We start from the raw sequence: 18,492 nt of genomic DNA, 5'->3' as shown, positions 1-18,492 counted from the left end.
TGGGTGCACGCTGACGTATGCCTTCAACCTGAGCGCGCGCGCTGATCTGATGCGACATGGCACAAGAAAGTGCCACTACTTCACGATTTATTACATGTTTTTCGATTTTCCTGTGAATTTGAAAAGCTCAACATAAGAAAAACCATTTCTCCAGAATGCTGAAAGACTTTGAGGTATAATGCAAGTTTAAAATAATTCAAAAGTTCGTTTAACAATAAATACAAGCGAAAATAATGAACGACGTTTCGGTGACATCCTGGCACCATTTTCAAGTTAAAATTCATATGCGAAAGAAAGTTATTTATACTAAGATAAAGGTGTGATAATGAATAAATTAAGATAAAAATAAATGTTCAATGTTTATGTTCATTAATGAGAACAATGTCCGTTCAAGTCTAAACAAATACCTTCGCGCGAATTGAGTCCGACTGAGTGTTAAGGCTCGGTTTCTTCATGCGAATCCACAACATTTCGTGTATTAAGCAATCGAACTTTCCCTGACATTTCTTTAAGATCTTAAAATTGTTGGTCAGGTCGCCAACTTTATCAATTCGGTGTTCATTTTGAAGGTGTTTTCCAATGGCTGAAAATCGGTGTTCCTCAATGCGCTTATAAAGGTGACGGCTGGTGTAACCGACGTATTCTGCATCGCACAGATCACATACATAGTTATAAACAACGCACTGTTGATTTATTACAGGTGGTTTTGACTCCTGTAATTTGAGATCATCGCCAACTTTTCGGCTTCTAAAAACTGGCTGCAGTTTGTGGTCAAGTTTGTTACTCAAGTCCGAGAGGTGTTTCTTTACTATGTCCGCTGATTTCTGGTCCTTGAACGGCAGGACAATGCGGTAGATATTCTCTGTTTGAGGCGTCGATCGTGTGTCTTGTGACATCACTGAATTAACGAAATGGGTGATGGTGGAGTTGACAAGAGAATCTGGGTACTTGAGATTAGAAAACATCAGTTTAAGGCGTTCGCATTCTGTTGTGAATAGTTCCCATGTTGATGACAGGCGGTAAGCACGGTTTAGCATGGTTTTAACTAAGGATCTTTTGTAGCGGTTGTCGACGTGACTTTGGTGGTGTAAGAGCAGACCAGTGTTTGTTGGCTTACGGTAAACACTTGTTATCAGCTTGCAGCCCTTCTTGCATATCTCAATGCCCACAAATGGCAGCTTACCATTTGACGCGATCTCCATGGTGAAGGATATAGATGGATGACAGTTGTTCAAAGTCTTCAGAAAGGCTTCTGCGGTTTGTATGTCTTTCACTGTGGCTAGTGTATCATCTACGTAGCGTCTGTAGAAGTCTGGCAACTTGTTCTCGTTCTGTAGCTTTTCTTCGATGGAACAAAGAAAAGTATTAGCCATAAGGGGACCCAGAGGAGACCCCATCGCTACTCCGTCAATTTGTTGGTAGAGTTGACCGTTAAATTGGAATAGCTGTTCCTTTGTTGCTACTGACAACAGTTCAATTAAATCCCACTTGCTGATGTTTAGGTTGTGTGTGTTGTTGAACCAGTTATCAACAAAAGCTTTTTCAGCAAGGATCTCGATGGTTTCTTGTAGTGGGACGTTCGTAAATAGAGAAGAGACATCATAAGATACAAGGATGTCAGTTTCATTGAAGCTCAGATTGCGAATCTCGTCAGCGAAGGAAAATGTGTCAGATATTGTGTAGCTGTTGATTGACAAGGGCTTGAGTTTATCGTCGAGCCATCTCGCGAGGGCGAAGTTGTAAGTACTTGTGGCTGATAGAATGGGTCTCATCGCTAGCTTTTCTTTATGGGTCTTGGGAAGACCATAGAGATGGGCGAGTCGTGATCCTTTTGGGCAAACTGAATCGGCAATCTGTTTTGGGAGAATTTTTCTAACGACGGATTCGAGGTGTTTCTCTTTCTGTAGTAAAGGGTGGTAGTTTTTGGGCTTTCGTCCACGCGTCTTGGGTCTCTCCAAACTAACGGTGGTAAATTTAGCTGTATCATTGATGGAAGATTCACTCAAAAGGCGAACATACTCTGCCTTATCCATAACAACCACTCCTGTACCTTTATCTGGTTTCGTGATTACAATGTCATCTCTTCGTTTTAGTTGTTCAATAGCTCTTTGTAGCGCTTTCGGTGGTTTTGGGGCTTTACACTCGATGTAGTTGAGCGCGATCGATCGAAGGGTCGCCGCAGCTAATTCCTTCTTATCATCAGATAATGAGGGCTCCAGTTGCCAAAAAGCTTTCTCGAAGCTAGCTTGGATGTCCATTGGAGAGATACGTTGCGGTAAGGAGAACTTCAAACCTCGACACAGAACGAGCTTTTGAAAGAATGAAAGCTTGTAGGAGGAAATGTTCTGGATGTGCTTGTCTACATCTTGATCGTTGTGTAGCAGTTTCATAACTTTGTTGATATGGCCACTCATCATTTTCTCATAGTGTTTTCTGCGGAGGTCAACCATAGTTCTCAGGATGCACATGTATTGGAGCACATGTATTCAAGCCCTTGTCAATCAACAGCTACACAATATCTGACACATTTTCCTTCGCTGACGAGATTCGCAATCTGAGCTTCAATGAAACTGACATCCTTGTATCTTATGATGTCTCTTCTCTATTTACGAACGTCCCACTACAAGAAACCATCGAGATCCTTGCTGAAAAAGCTTTTGTTGATAACTGGTTCAACAACACACACAACCTAAACATCAGCAAGTGGGATTTAATTGAACTGTTGTCAGTAGCAACAAAGGAACAGCTATTCCAATTTAACGGTCAACTCTACCAACAAATTGACGGAGTAGCGATGGGGTCTCCTCTGGGTCCCCTTATGGCTAATACTTTTCTTTGTTCCATCGAAGAAAAGCTACAGAACGAGAACAAGTTGCCAGACTTCTACAGACGCTACGTAGATGATACACTAGCCACAGTGAAAGACATACAAACCGCAGAAGCCTTTCTGAAGACTTTGAACAACTGTCATCCATCTATATCCTTCACCATGGAGATCGCGTCAAATGGTAAGCTGCCATTTGTGGGCATTGAGATATGCAAGAAGGGCTGCAAGCTGATAACAAGTGTTTACCGTAAGCCAACAAACACTGGTCTGCTCTTACACCACCAAAGTCACGTCGACAACCGCTACAAAAGATCCTTAGTTAAAACCATGCTAAACCGTGCTTACCGCCTGTCATCAACATGGGAACTATTCACAACAGAATGCGAACGCCTTAAACTGATGTTTTCTAATCTCAAGTACCCAGATTCTCTTGTCAACTCCACCATCACCCATTTCGTTAATTCAGTGATGTCACAAGACACACGATCGACGCCTCAAACAGAGAATATCTACCGCATTGTCCTGCCGTTCAAGGACCAGAAATCAGCGGACATAGTAAAGAAACACCTCTCGGACTTGAGTAACAAACTTGACCACAAACTGCAGCCAGTTTTTAGAAGCCGAAAAGTTGGCGATGATCTCAAATTACAGGAGTCAAAACCACCTGTAATAAATCAACAGTGCGTTGTTTATAACTATGTATGTGATCTGTGCGATGCAGAATACGTCGGTTACACCAGCCGTCACCTTTATAAGCGCATTGAGGAACACCGATTTTCAGCCATTGGAAAACACCTTCAAAATGAACACCGAATTGATAAAGTTGGCGACCTGACCAACAATTTTAAGATCTTAAAGAAATGTCAGGGAAAGTTCGATTGCTTAATACACGAAATGTTGTGGATTCGCATGAAGAAACCGAGCCTTAACACTCAGTCGGACTCAATTCGCGTGAAGGTATTTGTTTAGACTTAAACGGACATTGTTCTCATTAATGAACATAAACATTGAACATTTATTTTTATCTTAATTTATTCATTATCACACCTTTATCTTAGTATAAATAACTTTCTTTCGCATATGAATTTTAACTTGAAAATGGTGCCAGGATGTCACCGAAACGTCGTTCATTATTTTCGCTTGTATTTATTGTTAACTGTATTTCTAAAAGTTTGTTTATTTGTTTTTTCTTTTAGGCTTTCGTCAGCGTTTACGCGAGCACTACACGCAGTTGTTTAAATAAGCGCGCGCACTTTTACCTCAAAGAAACTGTAAATCGCCTAAAAGTTGTGCTATAAAACAAATGGTAAACGTCACAGCGTGCACTATTGAGTTACAGATGCACTTGGCTATTGCCTCGGGCGACTCTTACGCTTCTTTCGTGCTTAGCAACCTCCCGCGTGCATCTGTAACTCAATAGTGCACGCTGTGACGTTTACCATTTACTTTCCGAACACTGACGAATCTTTCGTTAGCAGCCAAAGAGTCGGATCATTGTCAAGTCCAAGCATAGTAGTGAATCTCACTGTTCCCACGGTTAGCCCGTAGTCTTGTTTTGTTTGACTGGAATGCTTTGGCTGACTGTAATGACCTGCCGCCAACAACAAAAAGCTATCTTTAAGAGACTTTAAGAATGTCCTACACAAAAAATTAATGTAATATCAAGTATAAGCTGATAGTTTTTAAATCTTAAATGACTTATTGTATTTTTATTAATTTTACTACGAATTTAAATATTTTAATTTTATATATTTTTAGTCGTATAGTTTTTAGCTTTTAGAGGTTTTTAATCAACTCTGTAATAATTTCAATTTTTAATTCATTTTTTATGCCATTATTTTTATCTCAGGACCTCCCTGAAAACCACACTAGTGAGTGGAGCCTCCTGATAAAAGATCACTGTTATTATTATTATTATTATTATTATTATTAGTATTATTATTATTATTATTATTATTATTATTATTATTATTATGTTTTTCTTTGTAACTTTGATATCTTATTAAAATAGAATTGAAAGGGGGGGGGGGGGGAGAGAAGGGAGGGGTGCTTCTTGTACGCTGAAGGAAGAACAGAATTTGCCTTCGTTTTGCATATAATCCAATTGCAAACCCAAATACGTCCTTTTTATCAAGTGCAATATACCATACTCTACCTTGTCCCTAGAGGTTTTATCTCTTCTTTCTTCTAGATCTACTGCGCGACTTGTTCTCACTGTTTCGCGGTTCAAATTTAAAGGGGCTATGTCACGAAAATACTAGTAATCATTGGAAATTAGGGGAGTGCGTTCGGCAGGTAGGGGGAGGGTGGAGTGAACGCTGGAAGTAATGGTAATGGGCTGCATGGAGTGGCAAGAACAATAATATGGTAAATAATAAAGATGGTAAATTTTAAGCTCGGTAATAAATAATGAAGATGAAGTATTCAACATGACACGAGCATGGGACAAAGAAAAATTCTGAGTCCCCGACGGGAATCGAACCCATGGCTTCCCAGATACCGGTTGGCGCTCTAACCAACTGAGCGACGAGAGACTCGTTGTGAGCTGGACCATTTTACTAGGTTGATTTTACTAGGTTGATGAAACTTGATGAATTCGACATAAAAAATCCCGGTACCTGTGCATTGTTTGAGCACTCTGCAAAAACAATTTCAGCCAGAAAACCAAGAAAGTCAAGAGAGTCCAAGGGGTTACGCTTCAATCCCTTACATAGAAAAGGGTGTTTCCGAGAGAGTTCGACGTGTCCTTAGCAGGGAAAACATAAGAACCACTTTCAAGCCTGTTAAAACACTGGGAAGTATCTTTAAGAAACCAAAAGACCTCCCCGCCACAAATCAGATCAAGGGAATTGTGTACAAAGTCAAATGCAAAACAAGTGATTTTGCCTATGTGGGAAAGAGCAAAAGATCATGGAATTCGCGCGGCGCAGAGCACAAGCCAGGCACAAGATCTAATAACGAAAGCGCAATAAGATTCCACACGGAAACAACAGGCCATGACATTCATCCGGATTATGTAGAAATTTTAGAAAGAAATGTCAACAATAGGCAACAACGCCTATTCCTAGAAGCGCTGCATTCTATCCAGGACATTAACTGTGTGAATGAGCATGTGTATTTCCCATAAGTTTATTTAACATCGGGAACATCCCTAGAGACCGGCGGCGTATAAAAACTTATTATGCAAAAACTGAACCAATTTTTTAACTCTGATGAAGGTAGCAGAGGGTTACTGAAAATTTATACGTTTTTACTAACATTTTTAGATCAGATACAAACCAAAATGTTTATTATGTCAAACACTGATCGCCCTAATAACACACACAATTTAAAATCTAGGTAAAACCTAATTAAAACTCGAAATGTAAATTAAAAATTTAAAAGCTAAGATAAAATGTTAATTCAAAAATTATTACTAAAATATAAAAACTAAAATATATCAATCTAAAAATGATTATCTGAAAAAGGAGTAAAAATCTTTTTCTTGAGCTGATTAAATTTAAAATATAGAGGTTTAAATTTTAAATGGCAGTGTAACTGTAATAAATCAATGCCAAATAAATAGAAAAATAACTTCAATAGACTAATAAAAAAAGTTAGAAGACAACACAAAAAAGTTAATAAATAATTATGAAAAAGAAAACCACTACATTTGGTACAAAATATGGTAGAATCACAGGGGCAAAAGAACTAAAGCAATATATATTTTGAAAGTTCAGGTAAAGGTGAATACATACCAAAGGCGAGGAAACACTTCGTTTGCACAGCAACGAAAATAAATGCTATTAAATAAGATAATACAAATTAGTAAAAAAAACAACAATCAAAAATGGCAGAAAGAAGAATCGCGTCATCATTGGATAGTTACGTTTCCCAGAATGCATTCTCCACTGGATCATGCATAAGGTAAAATATTCGAAAATAAAAAGAAACTTACCAAAAATCCATGGCATTGTATGTGATTGACAAAATAAAAAAATAAAAAAAATAACATAAGAAAACAACTGGAAACGATCGTAGTGATGCTAAAATATGCCCTGCAGAGCTAACAAGTGGAATGCAAAAAAAAAAAAAAAAAAAAAAAAAACGGAGAGCCAGCTTTAGAAAATTCACGTATTATTCTTAAATTTATGAGGGAATGACTCTGGTTCAAAACAGTGACAAGCCCATGATAGTGAAGAGGCCTGGTTGTTTTTTTAAAGCTAATATTAACACCTCTGAAACACTGTTATTTGAAATAAAAAGTCATGCAATTTATTTCCAACTAAATTTTTTTTCTAGTCAAATAAGAAACAAGAAGCATAAAAGTTATTACAAAAAAAAATTATGAGTAATTTATAACCGTTTTGTCTTATTAATATATAAGTCAGAGCGAAAACGAATACATTTATGTAACCGGCCATGCGCTTGTTTATTTCTTCCATCGTGCCCTTCTTTTACTTCATGTAATACACATATATAATGAAACATACTGCTACCTACTTCACTACACGACATTGGCAATTGAATATTTAATTTAAATTTAAATTTAAATTAATTTAAATTTTTCAAGTTGCGGTTTGTTAGTGATTATCTGACGGGAAAGTACTCCAGAGACCTAACAAATAAATTCGTTTTTCTGCTCCGTCGTTGAGGATATTCCGGCTATTTTTTCATACATAATTTATTTATTCGCTGTATTCATAGTGCAGTCGAACTTGTCAGGCCTTCGATGACCGACTCAGTGATGTCAACCTGCCAACATAAACGAGTTATTTTTTGATGTTTACTTTGCGAAAACAGAGAAAACGGAATAATCCCAAAACAAGAACGTTTCCTTGCATTCAGGAGGCTCGATGTAGTTTTTTTAGCCGAAGGGTGGTTGTTTTAAAAATTAAAATTATCTAGGAGGCCAATGTTCGATTTTTGCCATAATACACCATAATGATCAAATATGACCAAATTTTAATTTTTTACCCGTCACTTAGTCACAAAGGTTACCATAGCAACGATTTACGTTTTCTTTTGTTCTCAAACAAGCTTGATTTTCTCGAAATCTAGACTGACTCTTGGTGTTTATTTTTTGATATGTTAAAGTTTAGTAGATTGACTAACTGTTAACGAAATTTTAGAAAAATCTGTAAGAGCGTTTTCAAGTAAATCAAGAATGAAATTTTCAGAAAAACACCGTTTTACTGTAAAATAGGCGCTTTAAAATTGTTTCGTATTATTTGAGCACAGTTACTCTCACTGAAATATAAATTCTTACACCATCAAAGACCATTAACTTAAAGCGAAAGACTTTTTGCTTTAATTTGTTAAAATATATCGACTGCCGATTGTAGGAAATTATACGGAAATACCAAGAACTTCATTCTTGATTTACTCTAAAAAGCTCTTACAGATTTTCCTAAAATTTTGTGTACAGGTTGTCAATCTACTATACTTGAACATATCAAAAAAATGAATGCCAAGAGTCAATTTTAAAAAAACTACATCGAGCCTCCTTCAAACCACAATCAGTTTAAGCTGTAGATACAAAGATACAGAACTAAGGCCGGCCACAACAAGTGCTCTTGTATTGGTTTAGCAAATATCTAATATCAAACAGTTTTAAGAGAGTCAATATCGATTTGAAGTGTCGAAGAACCGTTGCCTTTATGAACCAGATGTGAATCCCATCTTCCCGGTAGACAGCATTACTATTTTTAACTGGGCGGTTGTCTTCGTTCGTGCTCTTTCCCTCCCTGCTGTTTCGCGTCTCTGCCGTGGAGCCGTGCGTCCTGCGTCGTCACTCTGACAGCTCCCTTTCTGGCTGGGCGTCTCTGCGCGTCTTGTGGTCTCGGTTCTGCGTGTTGTGCCTCCTCTTCCTTTGCCTGTGGGCTTCTCTTTCTCTCCCCTCGCTTCCGCTCCTCCTTCCTCGCCACCCTCTTTTTTTTTTTTTTTGGTCTCCGCACTACTCCTCCCCTCTATCCCGTCCTTTGACTTTGCTCTCCTTCTTCTCCTTCGTTCTTTTCTCTTTCGCCCTTTTCCTCTTCTCTCCCCCTTCCCCCCTCCGCCGTGCCCCTGCTCGCGCGCCCGCTCTCGCCTCCTCTGCTTCCCGCCCCTCTTTCCCCGCTCCCTCCCTCTTCGCAGCCGTGTGAGCGCGTGCCGGCCCCGTCCCCTTCCCTCCCTCGTACCCCGTCTCTGTCGTCCGCTGCCCCCCCCCGTACTGGGGGGGACCCTGCCTCTAGCTCCACACTCCTCCTGGGTCGCGCCCTCTGACTTGTTACTTGAGCTCGAGCGTAGTGTTCGGGTCGCCCTTACCTGGAGGGAGACTGTGGAGCTGGGCCCTGGGTTGTTTTTGGGCTGTTAGGTGACTCCTGCAGGGGGGTCCCCGGGGCCCGGCCGGGGCGCGGGCGCGGGCCGGCGGGGGGGGGGGGCGCGGGCTGGGTCGCTGGGCTGCTCCGGGCGTGCTCCGGGGGGCGGGGCGGGGGGGGGGGGCGTCATCGCGGGCAGGTCGGGGCCTCGCCCTGTCGGTCGGGCGCCGGGGGCGGGGGCGCCGCGCCTTCCCTCCTCTGGGGGGGTGGGTCCTGGGCTCCGTGTCGCCCCTGTCCCTTCGCGTCCGGGTGGTCGGTTTTCTTCTCTCTCCTGTGGTGTCTGTCTCTCGTCCGCTCCCTGGGCGCGCTTTCCGTTGTTCGCGGTCGTGCTGGGTAGCGCTCTGTGTCACCTCCTGCACCTTGTTCTTCCCGGGGGCTCTGCACCTCTGGGGCGCGGCGGCACTGGGTCTTTTTCCTGTCAGTCATTGTGGTTCAGTCTGTGGCTGTCGGTCGGAGTGGGTCTACATGGGGGCACTTTATTAAAACTAGTCGACGAGTGCTATAATCCCGGGTCTACATTATAGTAAACAAACTCTTGCTATCCTGCGTGTATCAGTAAAATATTCATCTGATATCATGTTTGAGAGATTCAACTCGTTATGCATCAGTCAATTCCAGCAGTGCCCATCCCCCCCCCGGGCTAACCCCCAGGCATTAGCATTTCTTTAAAAAAAATTGGCAAATTCCCCGGGGTGGGGATGAAGGAACCGGGCAAATGCCCCGCTCCCGGGTTAATTGTTTTCAATCTCTCGATAGGTGATATAAGAATATAATACAAGTTGTTGCTTCTAAGCAATGAAGAAATATCTAAAATTGAGAAAATATACCTTTAAAAACATCCACGAACATCCACGAGCTTCTCTAGTCATTCGTGAACTAGCTAATCTGCAACGTAGTCCACGTCTTGGCCAATAAACGCCTCCATCACGAATACGCGACTCACTCCACGGTTTTGAAAGTACGTGTCAAATGCCCGGGGGTCAACCCGAGGTACGCAAATGCCCCACCCTCGGGACGGGCAACATTAGGAAATGCCCCGGGGTTGCCCGGGGGGGGGGGGATGGGTACTGCTGGAATTGACTGATGCATTAAATTAAGTATATTGAGCCATACCTACCTCCCATCAGACTACCATAGCGAACATCTGAGGTTTCATGCAGTTTTTTCAGAGGAATGAACTTCAAGTAATTAATAGAGTGTTGTAGTTAAGATGCTTGCGTGACTACAGCCTTTTCAACTGATACGCGTTTACATTTGAATTGCTAATGTGTGATAACATAACAGTAACATGCCGTGATGCACATGGCGGGAACGGATCAGTTTTGTGAAATTATGCGAGTTCATAGATTGTTTTAAACTGCAAATGTTGAAATACTTAAAACCACACTAACAAGTTCTTTGTAATTACTTTTAAAACAATTAGTTGTTTTTCTTATTTTCTAGTTTAAAAATTTAACCAAGAAAATCATTTGACTGTGCAGTGTCCAAACAATCTGCCGCTTCCTTAATTAACAAGACTCTAAACAAAAAGATTATGTACATTTCCCCGTGCTTGTGATAAACATTTTTTTGGACTGAAGGGGAGCCTTGACTAACACTGTTCTTGTCTTCCTCTCTGATTAATGTCGATTGATACGTCATTGATGCCAACGTTACAAGGCGCCTTTTGATCAACTATTTGAGCTGTCACATCAAGAAAAAGCGGCTAAATGAAGGCATAAAACAACAAGAAATTCAAGGGAAGATCCGAGAAACTGGTCGATAAAATTTCGTTCAAAAAGTGAAAACATATTTTGGCCATAAAATTAGGCTTAGCAAATCACTAACGTCTGCCACACAAATATTATTTTGAGGTTTCCTTTAATTTGGAAGTAATCAGAAAAATGACTTAAAATATTGTGACAATGCTGACCATGTCCCTTTAATTGTAAGTTTAGCTTTCTTTCAACAGAATCATTTTGTATTCTTGTTGGAGCTGTAAGCAAGAAAAGGCCCGAGGTAGACTGCTTCATTTGACTTGCACTAGGAATATAACTTTCACCAACGCAATTGTTTCGGTTCCTTTTTCGTTGTTTTTAGTTGTCACAATTTCACCGAATACAGACCTCTGTAGAGGAAATAATGCAAAGAATATTTCAGAAGAGAGTTATGCCTCGCTTTCTTTTCCTCGTGTGTCATTTTATAAAATTAACAAGACGCAACAAATGTTACCATGGAACTCCCCTCTAACGTGCGGTCAGGCGTCATTTTTTGTAAAAAAACCCGCCTGATCGCAGGTTAACTTCCCTCCCATAACCATAACACGAACTGGAGCAAGGCCCAAATGTGTGCATGCGCATTATAACATACTAGGTAACATTTACAATAATTATAATTCTAGCCATAGCACAACCGCCTTAATAAAGCAGAACAGGGAATTAAAAAAATATAGTTTCAACAGTAGCTTTTTGGTCATGAAACAACATAAGGGCTTTGATTGACGTGGATAAGCTGTCATTTTCGCGAAATATATTGGCCATGAATCAAGTGAAGAGATAAGTAAGGACAATTAAAAAAAAGGGTGGTATAAGTTTAATTTATTTTCACGGTGAAACCATTTTCAGAAGTAAGTGGAGTGGTCAAGTGGAGTTCTGCTCTTGTTCTTACACGATGAAATACGCTGTTGTTTTTTCGCTGGTTTTTCTTGCAGCCGCCATTGTCATGGCAAAGGTTCCATTCAAAATGAACGGCAGGGGTAAGGAAGTTATATGCACATTACCTTTGAAAACTGTCAAAGGAGTTTAACCGATAAAATTTAGCTGATATCTTTTACGTTCCTCATTTGCCTTTTATCTCAATCTTTACAATCTTTAGTAAACTTTTATTTTACGTTTTCCCACACTTTGAAGGTAACTTTCATAAAAAAAGTGATCTATTTTATAGTAACATAGTCCGGCTCTTTAGGTTTATTTGGCTTAAATTTGTTACCAGAAAAAAAGTTCCTTGTGTTGTCTTTTTATTGTGTCTTATGTGTCCGAATTTTATCCATCCAGTAGCAGTAGTATGTGGAGTTTTCGTCCATTTAAATTATAAATTAAAAAACATCTACACTTAAGTTGTTCTACAAACGTTTTGCTCCCCTTCCTTCAGCAAAAGGAAAATCGAAAAAAGGACATCTTTCACTCTTTTAGTCTGCAGCATGATTAAACTTTTCGTTTTCTTCTTGAAAAGTACATTGTAACTCCAGCATGACCACTTGAAAATCATGATATGAAAACATATTAAATATAAGCCAAAGGCTCTCTGACCGTTTACCACACATAAGCTTCAGTGTAACTACTGCGAGAGTAAATGACCTTCTTCTGCGTCATCAAGTGCAACGCAATATGAAGCAGTTAAAATCGGGCAAATTAAAAAAAAAAAAACAATTTACAGATTTTTTGTTTTTTATTTTGTGTTTTATTTTTTCAATATTATTTTAACTTTCTCTGATTAATTTTCGATTTTTAGGTGGCGAGAAGAAAGCAGACTTTAATCCCTTCATTTCTAGAGATGCCGGTAAACATGCACTAATGCCTGATTCCCTCTATGGCACGCACCTGCAGGGAATCTTGTTAGTTGTATTCATCGTTGCCAAGTCTCGAGCATCAGTTTGATGAATACAACTACCATGATTCCCTGCAGGCGCGCGCCGTAGAGGGAAGGTCCACATGTCGGCTGTCAGTTAATTTTTTTTTCTTACTTTGTCGTTTGTCAGTTATATTTTTCACCCTTTTTCGCGAGTCGGGTCTGAATGAGGGGTTCCCCATGTCGGCTGTCATTAATTAGTTAAAAGTTTCTTACTTTGTTGTTTGTCGTTATATTTCTCACCTTTTGTCGCTTGTTCGTTAACCGCAGTCAAACAAATCCAGTTGCCCCTGGATTCCCGATCAAAATGGAATTAAGAAGTGTTTAGTGAGGAGGTAGGAAAACTGGAGGACCCGGTAAAAACCCTCGGAGCAAGGACGAGAACCAAAAACAAACTCATGACAAACCACATATGACGCTGCTCCCGGAGTCACACCAGGGTCACATCTTCACAGCGGTCAAACGAAAAAATTGAAGTCACATCCGGTCTTTTCCGCCTCGAGCTTTTGACTCGAAAATGGGCAAACTTTTGCAAGAAATTGTTAAAAAAAATAGTACGGTGAAAGAACAGTTCAAGCTGGGACACTCAGTGGAGATCTATAAGCGGCGTATAAACCTTAATTTTCCAGAGACGGCGTTTACTTTTGGCTTTGAAGCAAATGTTTACGGAAAATTTAAGACTTTGTATGGAAAGATTTTGGCGGCAATTACACATGTACTGCGCACGCGCGCTGCGTTTGACCGATGTGTGGGTCACATCGGTGGGAAGCGAGCGCTCTTGCCACTGCGCTACCTGCCTGCTCCCCAAAATACACGTATATATACATATACTGACACAATTTCATTTCACGTAGGGAATTGTTATTACTGTGAAGGCTACATCCAAGAACAGTGCTACTGCCCAGAAGTGGTGAAGTGTCATTCTTGGGGCTGCCCTTTGCCCGATGAATGTGTCCAAATTTGTGTATAAGCGGTATGTGTTTGTCAAATAAGTCGGGTAATATACCTTTTGAGATCCCTTTCCACAATATTATACTTTGTAATAGGTAACTTACTATGAAGTGAAGATTCTTGTTGCTTTAAACTAGTAGGAGCAAAAAGCATGGATTCAATTAGTTATCAAATAAACCTGGGACTAGATTTCCAGCCGTTTTGTGTGCTTGCATTCCTTGACATTGACATCTTGACTCTCAAACGGCTTTAAATCTGTACTGGCACGTGCACGAGCTGCGGGATGCTTTTTTTAAAAAAACGTCCATCAATCAATATGAGTGAGCGTAAATTTATTATCAAACTGCCTTTCCCTCCCTTTTAGATCCCACTGAGTTTTCCGAAGACGATGGACCTACCACGGAGCTACAATCATCATATATCAGTTTAACGAGATTGAAAGAAAAATAAAACTAAGTTAAGAGCATTCAGTGTTGCAAAAATTAGTCTATGGCAGAATTGCATGGCTTACTAGACTTTCCGAACACTAACGAACCGTTTAATTTCTTTAGCAGCCAAAGAGTCGGATCTTAAACAAGTCTCAGACTTCCAGTAGTTTTTTTATAGGCCATTTCCGAGTTATCCTTTGTAATGCAATGTAATGTAAAAACTTTATTTAAACACGGGAAACCATCAGTTACAATAAGCTCAAGTATTAAAGAAACTAAAACTAAAACTGCTTTACATGATTGCCGTGTGGGAATCCGATACGTCAGCTACCTTCTTGATAATTTTCTTAAAATTATTAACTGATGCGGTATTTTTAAGACATTTGGGCATGTTATTCCAGAGCATAGCGCCGCTGTAAGAAAAGCTTCGTTTTAAATAGTTGGTATTTGGTTTGGGTAGCGTCAGCTTTCCCTCAGAGTCTCTCAAGTTATAAACAGAGTGACGCTGAGAGAAAACGTTTGTAGGTAATCTGGGGTAAGTCCATTCATGGTTTTATACATTATTAAAGCTTTCTTTTTTCTTTCTTCGAGAAAATAGCTAGCCTCTCCCAGTCGAGTGTGGATAGGAGGTGGTTTGAACTCGTATCAAAACAATATACGTGCAAAACCATTCAATTTGATTTGAATACCCGATTCCCTCTATAGCGCGCGCCTGCAGGGAATCACGGTAGTTGTATTCATTAAACCATGCGCGAGACTCAACAACGATGCACATTGCTGAGTCTCGCGCATGGTTTGATGAATACAACTACCGTGATTCCCTGCAGGCGCGCGCTATAGAGGGAATCGGGTATTGCATGAAAATGGACCTGTAGGTGAAGATCATTTTCATATGAATGGTTTCAGACTCGTTTTGAAACTGAGAAATGTACATAGTTGTTGTATTGCTCAGCAAACAGAAACATGAATTGCAATACAGGGCTTTGATTAACGTCGATAAGCTTTCATTTCCGTGAACATTATTGTCCATCAATCAAATGAAGAGATAAATAAAGAAAATTATTGTAAACTGTTGTTTAAAGTTTAATTTCATTTTCTCAGAGAAACCAAGGAAAATCAGAATGCAGAAATGTACATAGTTGTTGTATTGCTCAGGAAACAGAAACATGAATTGCAATACAGGGCTATAAGCTATCATTTCGGTGAACAATACTGCCCAACAATCAAACGAAAAGATAAATAAATAAAATTATTGCAAACTGTTGTTAGAAGTATAATTTTATTTTCTCGGAGAAACCAAGGAAAATCAGAGTACAGAAATGTACACAGGTTTTGTATTGCTTAGCAAACAGAGTCGTGAATTGCAATACATGGCTTTGATTAATGTCGATAAGCTTTCATTTCCGCGAACAAAATTGCCCATCTATCAAATGAAGAGATTGAAAACAATTATTGCAAAGTGTTGCATGTTATAAGTTTATTTTTTTTTTTCTCGGAGAAACCATTTTCTCAAGTAAGTGGAGTGGCCAAGTGAAGTTAAGTTCTTGTTCCTACATGATGAAATACGCTGTTATTTTTTCGCTGGTTTTCCTGGCAGCCGTCATTGTCATGGCAAAAGTTCCATTTAAAAGGAACAACAGGGGTAAGGAAGCTGATCCACATTAACTATGAGAACTGTTAAAGGAGTTATTTTTGTAAAATTTAGCTTTCATTTTATTTAAGTTGTTCATTTGTAACCTCTAACAATCTTTACAATCCTTGTTTTTTCAGTTCTGGTTTTAGTATTACCCTTAACCTTTTAGGTTTTTTTTAACCACAGCATAGGAAAGAATTAATCTGCTTTATCTGGGTTGTGACACACAGAAAGGAAAGAAAAAATACAAGTAGTTAAGTACATAGGTAAAGCCTAGTGGCCCATCAGGCCGAACCTTATCCCAGTTTCGTAGCATAAAGCGATTACGAGTATTTTTACTTCCCCTGGTTGGGATGCCAGTCCATCGCAGGGTAACCCACAGCAAAAATTCTCCGGTACCCATTTATACACCTGGGTGGAGTGAAGCACTGTGAGAGTAAAGCCCAAGGACACAACGCAGTGCCCCGGATAGGGCTCAAACCCGGACACACTAATGATTAGGCCAATGCGCTCAAATTGAGTTGAATACTACAAGATGTCGCACAATAATAATTATTAGGATCTTGTTTTGTTTCAGTTATTGTGTGTGTGTGTTTGTGTTATCTATCCAGGGCAGTCACAATGTGACTTCCTGTCGGTCATTTGAGTTCAGTTCTTCTTTCTTTAAAAAAGGGAAAACAGAAACATCTGTCATGTATGTAATTTGCAACAATATTAAAATTTTAATTTCGTTTTTTTAACTTGTAAACTTCATTTATTATACTTAGAGCATGAGCACTTTAAAATATGAAAACAAATTAAATTTCACACTGCTCCCTGTCAATCAAAATGACGGAGAATAACAAAACTATTATGATTGTTCATCACGCACTGTTATCCCCCGTAAAGCTTCAGTGTAACTACTGACTCACTACTGTGAGTGTAAACTTTTTCCACGCCCTTAAGTGGAACAAAAAAATGAGGGGCCATAAGGACTGACTGTTTACTATTAATTTTTTTTATTTTCAGATAGCGAGAAAAAATCAGACTTTGATCCCTTCATTTCCAAAGACGCTGGGAATCGAGCCTTTATTCTTATTGTAATCCTAAAATGTCCATTTCTGCAATTTTGATTTTCATAACGCACAGACACATTATTTGTAAAGTTAGCTGCTAAGTAACCCGAAAACCGTAGTAGCCTAAGGATCGAGAACCGGTTCCTCCGCAAACCGCAAAAAAACAACAACAACAAACAAAAAAACGATCCCCCCCCAAAAAGGCAATTAATTATGATATAAGAGGCTAATATAAATTCCGTTATAGCAATCCTGCAATCCTTTAGAAAACCGGATCGAAAAAGCGAGATGCCTTCTTCATCACAGGTTACCCCATTATTTTGTCAGGTACCGTTTAACTTCATCGTACTGAGCCAAAACTCATTATTTTTTCTCAATCTCCTTGAATAGCTGCTAGCGCTTCCCCTCTCAAGTAGGTTAAGGCCTAGTTCTCGTCATATTTGAGAGGGGGTGGTCTATACTAAAAGCAATAAGAGATATCTGCAAAATTGAAATTTAAAGTTAATCACGACCAAAAACCAGCCAACTTTTTTTGTGTAATGCATATCATATTTCAATCACGTGACTAACTACGCATGATTGCGTGACAATTTTACAACAAGAAATTCTCACTATTTAGAGATTAAAGGAAGAGCCAACGTTATATCAGAGTAATGGCTACTAGTACTTACTTTCAAACGCCGGTCGGAATGGGAGAAAACTGTTTAATGTCTTGTTAGTAGATTTATTAAATATTTGAGAGGGACTGGCACTAGTCAAAGATAGGAAATAACTTTTGTCCAGTTAAATGTTTTGTTTCATTCCGAGCAGATTCCCTAAACCCTTCTTAGGGTAATGGTTTTCATGCAATAAAACTTTATCTTTTAGTGCGACAAGTGGTGGGAATCGTTAACAATGGTTTTCTCGAACTGTAGGGCGTGGTCAATCACGTGACCAAAATCTTTTACTAAAAATATCCTTGCTTGATTATCTTAAATCATTTGAGAATTTTTTATTTACATTACCGCCCACCGAAATGTGATTTCTAAAAGTTCTCAGAAAATATGAAAAAGGTCTGAGAACCACTGCCTTAATTTACTTGAGCTATTGACGCTTTTTCATTTCACACAGGAAATTGTTATTCCTGTAATTACCGTATCCAAGACGAATGCTACTGCCCAGAAGTGATGAAATGTCATAATCGGGGCTGCTCTATGCCCCAGGAATGTCTCGACGATTGCTCATAACCGGTATGTGTCTAAGCAGCCAGGAAATAGACATAAGAATTTCCCTTTCCACCAATATTTTGGTTTGTTATGGGTAACTTACTATGTAGTGAAGGTTCTTGTTATTTTAACCACACGTGGTAAAAAGTCATTATTGGTTATTAACCCTGGGACTAGATTCGAGTTCCAGGCATTTAATTAAGGTCGTTTATCCACCGCTTAACTTGGGTCCAGTAATGCAAATATCTCGTTCGCGTTTCAAGCTATAAGATATTCAAGATATTTCTCGAACTTATTAGCAAACTGCCTTTTCTTCTCTTTTAGATCTCACTGAGTCCTCTCAAGATGATGGACCTAGCACGGACAGTTTTCATATAACAGTTTAGCGAGATTGAAGGAATAATTAAACAAAGTAAAGAGCATTCAGTGTTACAAAAGTTTGTCTATAA

General features: G+C 39.4%; 2 protein-coding genes and 2 long non-coding RNA genes across 4 annotated transcripts; 3 read left to right on the top strand and 1 right to left on the bottom strand.

Annotated features, from left to right (window-relative positions):
* Positions 1 to 194: 194 nt before the first annotated feature.
* Positions 195 to 2,227, bottom strand: LOC144644660 (uncharacterized). Its single transcript, XM_078504192.1, has one exon. It carries the CDS (start codon positions 2,031 to 2,033, stop codon positions 396 to 398), a length of 1,638 nt encoding a protein of 545 aa, XP_078360318.1. The 5' UTR covers positions 2,034 to 2,227; the 3' UTR covers positions 195 to 395.
* Positions 2,228 to 2,250: 23 nt separating this feature from the next.
* LOC144642362 (uncharacterized) lies at positions 2,251 to 3,796 on the top strand. The gene is made up of 2 exons (XM_078501327.1): positions 2,251 to 2,275; positions 2,460 to 3,796. Exons 1-2 carry the CDS (start codon positions 2,251 to 2,253, stop codon positions 3,794 to 3,796), a joined length of 1,362 nt encoding a protein of 453 aa, XP_078357453.1.
* A 7,942-nt stretch (positions 3,797 to 11,738) lies between these two features.
* LOC144644692 (uncharacterized) lies at positions 11,739 to 15,182 on the top strand. The gene is made up of 4 exons (XR_013569168.1): positions 11,739 to 11,899; positions 12,655 to 12,702; positions 13,626 to 13,744; positions 14,087 to 15,182. It is a non-coding gene; the product is annotated as an uncharacterized LOC144644692 (long non-coding RNA).
* Positions 15,183 to 15,666: 484 nt separating this feature from the next.
* LOC144644690 (uncharacterized) lies at positions 15,667 to 18,480 on the top strand. The gene is made up of 4 exons (XR_013569165.1): positions 15,667 to 15,792; positions 16,792 to 16,840; positions 17,950 to 18,067; positions 18,368 to 18,480. It is a non-coding gene; the product is annotated as an uncharacterized LOC144644690 (long non-coding RNA).
* Positions 18,481 to 18,492: the final 12 nt, after the last annotated feature.

The sequence above is a fragment of the Oculina patagonica genome, chromosome 2 (genome assembly GCF_052425735.1).
Source record: "Oculina patagonica isolate OP01 chromosome 2, crgOcupat, whole genome shotgun sequence".
Lineage (NCBI taxonomy): Eukaryota > Metazoa > Cnidaria > Anthozoa > Scleractinia > Oculinidae > Oculina > Oculina patagonica.
The sequence above is the reverse complement of the archived record's forward strand: the minus strand, read 5'-3'. Positions and strand labels throughout refer to the sequence as shown.

Coding starts and splice junctions, on each gene's coding strand:
- LOC144644660 (XM_078504192.1), bottom strand. CDS start 2,033: ATGGATAAGGCAGAGTATGTTCGCCTTTTGAGTGAATCTTCCATCAAT.
- LOC144642362 (XM_078501327.1), top strand. CDS start 2,251: ATGTCCATTGGAGAGATACGTTGCG. Junction 2,276..2,459: donor CATTGGAGAGATACGTTGCG/GTAAGGAGAACT, acceptor CATAGTTCTCAG/GATGCACATGTATTGGAGCA.